General features: G+C 57.4%; 2 protein-coding genes across 2 annotated transcripts; one reads left to right on the top strand and one right to left on the bottom strand.

Annotated features, from left to right (window-relative positions):
• Positions 1-799: 799 nt before the first annotated feature.
• ETH_00031080 (uncharacterized protein) lies at positions 800-3,895 on the top strand (the record flags this gene model as incomplete). The annotated part of the gene is made up of 4 exons (XM_013378728.1): positions 800-2,106; positions 2,580-2,667; positions 2,964-3,185; positions 3,452-3,895. The coding sequence occupies 4 exons, from the start codon at positions 800-802 to the stop codon at positions 3,893-3,895; spliced, it is 2,061 nt and encodes a 686-aa protein (XP_013234182.1).
• Positions 3,896-6,457: 2,562 nt separating this feature from the next.
• ETH_00031075 (uncharacterized protein) lies at positions 6,458-7,378 on the bottom strand (the record flags this gene model as incomplete). Its single annotated transcript, XM_013378727.1, has 1 exon — positions 6,458-7,378. One exon carries the CDS (start codon positions 7,376-7,378, stop codon positions 6,458-6,460), a length of 921 nt encoding a protein of 306 aa, XP_013234181.1.
• Between the last annotated feature and the right edge of the window lie 122 nt (positions 7,379-7,500).

The raw sequence follows: 7,500 nt of genomic DNA, 5'->3' as shown, positions 1-7,500 counted from the left end.
TGCACCTGATCCTTACAGCAGCAGCACCAGCAGCAGCGCGGAAAAAGCGGCTTCAGCGGAATGTGTGTGTGGAGTGTCTGTACACATTGATATTGGCATTTAATTTATCGAAATAACTTTTCTTCTTGTGGAGAGAAGGAGAAGGCAAGAGAAGCAGCTAGCCATTCAATGTTTCCTGTCGGCTGCGGCCCCACGCATGCAGCCGACAGCAGCGGCACAAGCAGCAGGCGCCGCTGCTGTTGCTGCTGCTGCAAATCTACGCATTATAAGCCTCTGCTGCAGCAAAGTGAAATTTGGAAATGCTTTAGGCGGCTTGTCTTGTTCTGTTGAGGCTGTGGGCAGTGTAGTGGAGATGGAGGCACTGCTGCTGCCATCGATTGTTTCTGCTGCCGCTGCCGCTGCTGCAGCAGCAGCAACTGCTGCTAAGAAATAAGCTGTTGAGAAAGAGGGCCTCAGAGTTAGAGACACACCAGCGCAGCAGCGGCAGCAATAGCAGCTGCTGTTGCTGCTGCTCCTGCTGCAGTCCCCAACCCCCCCACAGGTCTCATCAACAGCCATGAGACCTCAGCAGCAGCAACGACTGCTGCTGCTCCTGCTGCTGCTGCTGATGCTGAAAGCGCAGTACTGCTGCTATGCTTCGCTGCAGCTGGACCTTGGGGCTAGCCGTACTGTGGTTCCTGCAGGTTTTGGCGGCAGCAGCAGTTGCAGCAGCAGCAGGAGCAGCAGCAACTCCTATTTCAGCAACAGAAGGGGGCCCACTGCTGTTAATTTCAGCCACAGCCGCAGCAGCAGCGCAGGAATGGGGAGCAGCAGCAGCTGCAGTGCTTTCGTCTCAGCAGCAGCAAGCCCTAAAAGCCAGCTGCTGCGGCGGCTTCCTTGCGGAGTCGCAGCAGCAACTTCTGCTGCTGTCCGCGGTGGTGCTGCTGCTGCCGCGAATGTTTCTGCGTGTAAAACCTCCCTAGCAGCAGGAACAGCAGCAGCAGCAGCAGCAGCTGCTGCTGCTGCTGCAGAGAGCTGGGAGCCACGCAACTCTACCTTGAGGGACCTGCTGCAGCGGCAGCTGCTGGCGACAGTTAGCGACCTGAAGGAGCTTGACTGCATTCTCAGCTCAAACCAAGCAGCAGCAGCAGCAGCAGCAGCAGAAAACCAAGCAGCAGCAGCAGCGGAAGGGCCAGGACGTGGGCGAACTCCGCCTGCCGTCGCTGCGGCAGATGATGCTGCTATTCGCCTGCTGCAGCCATTTTCGCTGCACGAAACCAGCAGCAGCAGCAGCAGCAGCAGCTGCAGCAGCAAACGCGTGTCCTTTTACATTGGCATTGACATGACGGGGCCCTCTTTGCATGCAGGGCATTTGCTGCCGCTGCTGCTGCTGCGGCGCCTCTGGCTGCAAGAGGGGGTGCAGCCGGTGCTGCTGCTAGGGACTGCAACGGCGCGTGTTGCGCTGCAGGTGCGCAGAGGCAGCAGCAGCAGCAGCAGCAGCAGCACCAGCGAGAGTTTGCTGCTGCAGCTTCTAGGCTGCGAGCATTGGAGGCAGTACGACGCGGAAATCGAGGCTAACTGCAGCAGCGTGCTGCAGCAGCTGCGCCGCATTTTCTCCCCTCCCCCTGCAGCAGCAGCAGCAGCAAGCACTGCTGCTGCTGCTGCTGCAGCAGACCAGCAGCAGCAACTGCCAAAGCCTATTGTTGTAAGAAATGATAAATGGCTGGAGAAGATTCCTCTTGGGGCTTTTCTTTCATGTGCTGCCCGTCGGCTGCCTCTGGCTGACATTCTTCCGCGAGCAGCAGCAGCAGCAGAGAGGCAGCAGCAGCAGCAGCAGCAGCAGCTTTTGGGCGTGGGCACTGCAGCAGCAACAGCAGCAGACATCGGCTACGCGCTGCTGCAGGCCCTAGACTTCGTGCTGCTGTCGCAGTGCCTCCGCTGCTGCTGCCAAATAGGCGGCCGTGACCAGTGGAGAAATATTTCCACGGGTCTCCACGTCGCCCGCCGTTTGCTGCAGCAGCAGCAGCAGCAGCAGCAGCAGTGGCTGGTGGGCGTAACTACTGAGCTGCTGGAGGGGAGCGGGAACTGCAAGATGGGCAAAAGTGAGGGGCCCCGGGGGGCCCCCCTGTGGCTGTCTCCTTCTTGCTGCAGTCCTTTTCGTTTTTGGCAGAGCTGGAGGAATGCTGCAGACAGTGACCTTCAGAAGCAAGTCCTGCTGCTGCTGCTGCTGCTGCTTTGCTGCTGCTTTTGTTGTTGCTGCTGCTGCCGCAAGTGTTGCGGGTACTTAGACAGCAAGCTGTGTGGTGCTGCTGCTGCTGTTTCTGCTAAAGCTGCTGCTGCTGAAGGCAGCAGCTTGCTGCTGCTGGCGGAGGCTGCTGCTGCGAAAATGATGGTAGTGCTGCTGCAGCTACTGCTGTTGCAGCTGCTGCCGCTGGTGATACAGCTGCTGCTGCTGCTGCTGTAGGTGCTGCCACTGTTTCTGGTTGTGTCAACTGTTGCGGCTATTGCCTTCGCCTCGTATTGCAGCACGGTATTTGTCATTGGCAGCAGCAGCAACAGCAGCAGCAGCAGCCTTCTGGATGCTTTTGTTGCTGCTGCAGGCTGTTGCTCTGGTTTTCCGACAGGCCGGCAGCAGAAATTATTAGGGACACCCAAGACAACTCGCCTGCAAACACAAATCGGCTCAAAGTCAGGGCTTGCTGCTGCTGCTGCTGCTGCTGCTTCTGCTGCTGCTGCTTCTGCTGCTGCTGCCTCTGCTGCTGCTGCTTCTGCCGCTGCCGTCGCTGTTGTCGTACCTCGCCCCCCTGCGAGCTCTGCTGCCTTTGCTGCTAATACCCGTAGCATCTATGGCTGCTGCTGATGCTGCTGCATCTGCTTTGTTTGCTTCGAGGCAAATGCCCCACTTTTAGTGTTGCTGTTCCTGACATTGCTGCTTTTGTTGCTGTTTGCTGCTGCCACTGCTGCTGCTGCTGCTGCTGCTGCAGCGGGAACTAGCAGACGAATTGACTCGACTTGTTCATGGGGAGGAGGGCTTTCAGCGTGCTCAAGCCTCTCTGTCTTTTCTTCCAGTCCACCGCAGCAGTAGCAGCAGCAGCAGCAGAAGTTGCGGCAACAACAGCAGCGCCAAGAGCTCAGCGGAGAACGAGGCCTGTATTCCCGTGCAGCTGCTGCCGACCCACTTTATCTCCCGATCAAGCTTCCACGAAGTAAGCAGAAACAGCAGCAGCAGCAGCAGCCACAGCAAGGCAAACAGAAACAAGCATTGTGGCCGCAACAAAGCAGCAGCAGCAGCAGTAGCAATAGCAGCAGGGGTGTGGCGATCCGCCTAATTCTCCGGTATTATTACAACTGCGCTTCTTTCGCGCATCATCTGTGCTGCTGCTGCGCTTTGCTGCTGCTGCGTTTTTCTGCCGCTGCTGCTGCTTTTCTGCTGCTGCTGCTGTCGCTGCTGCTGGTGCTGCTGCTGCTGCAGGGTGTGGGGCCTCCTTTGCCGCGACTCATGAGGGCCCTCGCCCTCTCGCCTTCGGCCCTGGAAGCCTCGCGGCTGCTGAGAGATGGGGCAGTTCGTTTGAATGGAGAAAAACTCGCGGACCCTGGCCGCCGCTTGCTGCTGACAGATTTCAAGCAGCAGCAGCAGCAGCAGCAGCAAGAGCTGCAGCTGCGGTCACCACAGGAACAGCAGCAAGAGCTGCAACTGCAATCATCGCAAACGGCGCAGCAGCAGCATCTGCTGGAGGAGCACCCACTGCAGCAGGCAACCCAGCTGCAGCAACAGCAGCAGCAGCAGCAGCAGCAGCTAAAAGGGGCAGCAGTGGCAGTACTGACTGTGGGGAAGAACCGCTTTGCAGCGCTGAGTATATCCGAGTCTGAAAAAGAGGGGCCCAATTTAGCAGTTTGGGCTGCGCCGCAGCCTTAGGGCAAGCAACAGCAGCAGCAGCAGCAGCAGCAACTGCAGCAGCAACGGTAGCAGAAATGTCAGCAGCAAATGCAGTAAAAACTGCAATTGCAACTGCTCCAGCAGCACCTGTAGCTGCTGCTGGCACCACTCCAGCGCAGCTGCGGGTCACTGCAGCAGCGGCAGCAAGTGCAGCAGCAGCTGCTGCACCTGCTGCAGTAAGCAGGCGGGCGACTACTGCAGCACCTGCTGCAGTGGTTGCAGCAGCTGACGGGGCAACCAATCCATAGCTGTTGCAGCATCTGCTGTAGCAACCTTTCACAGTTGTTGCGTTGACTGCAGCAGCCATTGCTGCAGCAATTGCTGCAGCAGCAGCAGCACCAACTGCTGCGGCTGTTGCTTCAGCAGCGACTGCCGCGACACTCGATAGAATGGCTGTAGCAGCTGCAGCGACTGCTGCTGCAGCAGCTGGTGCGTTGGCTGCAGCAAAGCGACTGCTGCAGCGGCTGCTCCACTAAGTGCTTCAGCGCACGCTGCAGCAGAAGGCCTGCTGCAGCAGCAGCACAGACTGCAGGCAAAAGTGTGAAAAAAGGTTTTTTTGGAAGAAACACGAGGCAAAGAAAAGAAAAAGTTAAAACAGCAGAAAAGAGCATCAGCAGGAGACAGGTGAATGGCACACAGTGTAGAGACAGCGCGGAGACACTTATATGCTGCTAAGACAAAAAGCGAAGCAGCAGCAGCAGCAGCAGCGACAGCAGCAAAGGAAAAAAGGAAACGGACCATAGAGCAGCACATAGCGATAGAAGGGTCAAGCACCGCAGCAGGAATAAAGGCTCTGGCAACGAAGTAGAGGCAGCAGGAGCAGCGGCAACGGCAGCAGCAGTAGCAGCAGCAAGAGCAACAGCAACAGCAGCAACAGTCGTAGTAGTAGCAGTGGCAGCAGCAGCAGCAAGAGCAGCTTCCTGTTGGAGGCCTCACAGCTCTTTCTACTGCTGCAGTTCACTTTGCAGCGGATCTCTGGCTGCTGCTGCTGCTGCTGCTGCTGCTGGGGCTGCAGCAAAAGACAAATAATGAGACCAAACTAGACGGAGACAAAGATGGAGACACGTTGGGGTGCTGCAGCAGAGGCTGAGGCAAGAAGCAGCGGCAAAAGAGACCCTTAAAAACAAAAAAAAGAAAAAGTAAAAATAAATTTATCTTTTTGATGTTTAAAAGTAAACGATGGTGTATGTACATCCCACACTGCAGCACAACTCTAAATGCTTTCAGCAAAGGCAGCAGCGCAGCAAAAGAGACAGAAGCAAAAAAGAAAAAAAAAGAACAAAGAATGAAACAAAAAGAGACGAAGAGGAAATAAAATGGGAAGACAAAAAGGAAGTAAAAAAGAAATAAAGGGAAGATAAAGGCGAGGGGAGAAGGGAAACGAAAAAGAAACAAAAAAGAAACAAAAAGGAGACAAAGGAAAGAAAAGAAGGAGACAAAAAAGAATTAAAAAGACAAAAAAGCAAAGGGACAGGAGCGCAAGAAGACACAAGAAGCAACAGAGAAGCAGCAGCAGCAGAAGAGCCGCAAGAGCTCATTTACCTGCTGCTGCTGCTGCTGCTGCTGCCTTTGCGAAAAAAAGAGAAGAAATTAAAATTTTGCTGCTGCTGCAGGTTCTTTGAGATCTCCGGCGAGCAAATTGCTCCGGAAAACTGCACGCAGCAGCAGCTAGCTGCAGCCTGCACCAGCTAACTGCAGCTAGCAGCAACAAACTGAAGCTAGCAGCAAATAACTGCAGGCTGCCGCAGCTAGGTATGGCCAGAAGCAGCTAGCTGCGGCCAGCAGCAGCTAGCTGCAGCAAGCGACAGGAAGCTGCAGCTAGCTGCAGCTAGCTGTAGCTAGCAGCAGCTAGTTGCTGCTTGTGGCAGCTGGGAGCAGCTAGTTGCTGCTATCTGCAGCTAGCCATGGCTGCTTGGAGGCACTTGGTTTTACCTTTGTTGCCACGACATGTCCCCTTCAGTGGCGAGAAGTGGCTTGCTACAGCTAGCTGCAGCTAGCTGCAGCTAGCTGCAGCTAGCTGCGACAAGCCGCTGCTAGCCGCAGCTAGCTCCTTCTGGCTAGCTAGAAGCAGCTGTAGAAGGGAATGCAGAGGAGGGTAATGGGTGTCTAGCCCAACTTTCCCGCTAGCTAGCTACTCCCCTGCTGGCTAGCTACTCCCCTGCTGGCTAGCCATTGCCCTGTTGGCTAGCTAGAAGAAGCTGCAGGAGAAGGGCATGCGGAGAATGGGAAGCAGTGTCTAGCCCGATTCTCCTGCTAGCTAGCTACCCTGCTGGCTAGCGACTCCCCTGCTGGCTAGCCACTGTCGCCTGTTGGCTAGCTACTCCGCTGGTGGCTAGCCACCGCTGTGTTGGCTAGCTAGCTAGAAGCAGCTGAAGGAGAAGGGCGTGCGGAGACGGGGAAAGAGGGTCTAGCCCGATTCTCCTGCTAGCTAGCCAGGCTCTCCCGGTGGCTAGCCACTCCCCTGCTGGCTAGCGAGGCCGTCCCGCTCGCTAGCTACTCTCCGCCGGTGGCTAGCCCCCGCCGTGTTGGCTAGCTAGCTAGCTAGAAGCAGCTGTAGGAGAAGGGCGTGCGGAGGAGCGGGAAGGGAGTCCTGGGGGGTTCGAGCCCCTGCGTGTGTGGGGCCACGAGCCCGTCCTCCGGGGGCAGCTGCAGCAGCTGGTGCTCGCGGGGGCCCCTGTCGTAGGGCCGGGGGCCCCTGAAGGGGAGGGGCCCTATGATGGCCTTGGCGTTTTCCAAGTCATCTTGGGCCTTGTGAAGAGTGGCCTCGACGAGCCTCTGCGGCACAGTGCTGGGTCTTTGGCAGAGAGTGAAGTGGACTTGGTGGAGTTTGCTGCGGGCTGCGTTGAGGAAGCGGTGACCGCGGGCCACAGCTAGCTCAGCTAGCTGCTGCTGCTGCCCGCTGCGAGCTAGCCAGCAGCAGCTAGCTGCCAAGTGCGCAGTCAGCAGCTCCAGCTCGCTCTCCAGGCTTTCGCAGAGGGCTCTGCACACGGCCCGCCGCTGCAGCATTTCGGGGTGGCTGCGGCAGCAGCAAGTGAGTTTGTAGCAGGGGTAGCGCCAGCAGTTGCAGCAGCGCATGCAGCACTTCCAGCAGCAGTAGAGGCAGCAGCAGCAGCTGCAGCAGCACTTGCAGCAGCAGCCGCACTTCACCCGCGCGCACATCCGCGGCAGCTTGTCCCCCAAGGCCTGCCGTGCTGCAGTGAACTTCCGGAAGTCCGGCCCCGCCCACCGCAGGTAAGCCTTGATGGCTTGCTGCAGGTGAATGCATGCAAGTTCAATTTGCTGCTGCTGCAGTCTGCAGCGGTACTTCTTCCTGCGGACGCAGCGGCGCATGCAGAATGGCCTCGGGTACAGGACTTTCTCGACGCACCAGAGGGGCCCCTCCACCTGCGCTATTTCCTTCATCAAAACCTTCTTCAAGTGCTTCAGCTTCTTCACATAAGTCCGCAAAACTTGACTCCGCATTCTACTTGTTGTCTCCAGCAGCAAACAGTGAGCTCTGTCCACCAGCACTCCCCGCACGCACAGCCGCCGCCGCCGCAGCTGCCGCTTCCGCCGCCGCCGCGCCCGCCGCCGGCTCTTCCGCC

Source organism: Eimeria tenella, genomic scaffold, assembly GCF_000499545.2.
Source record: "Eimeria tenella Houghton genomic scaffold, Eth_scaff96, whole genome shotgun sequence".
Lineage (NCBI taxonomy): Eukaryota > Apicomplexa > Conoidasida > Eucoccidiorida > Eimeriidae > Eimeria > Eimeria tenella.
The sequence above is the reverse complement of the archived record's forward strand: the minus strand, read 5'-3'. Positions and strand labels throughout refer to the sequence as shown.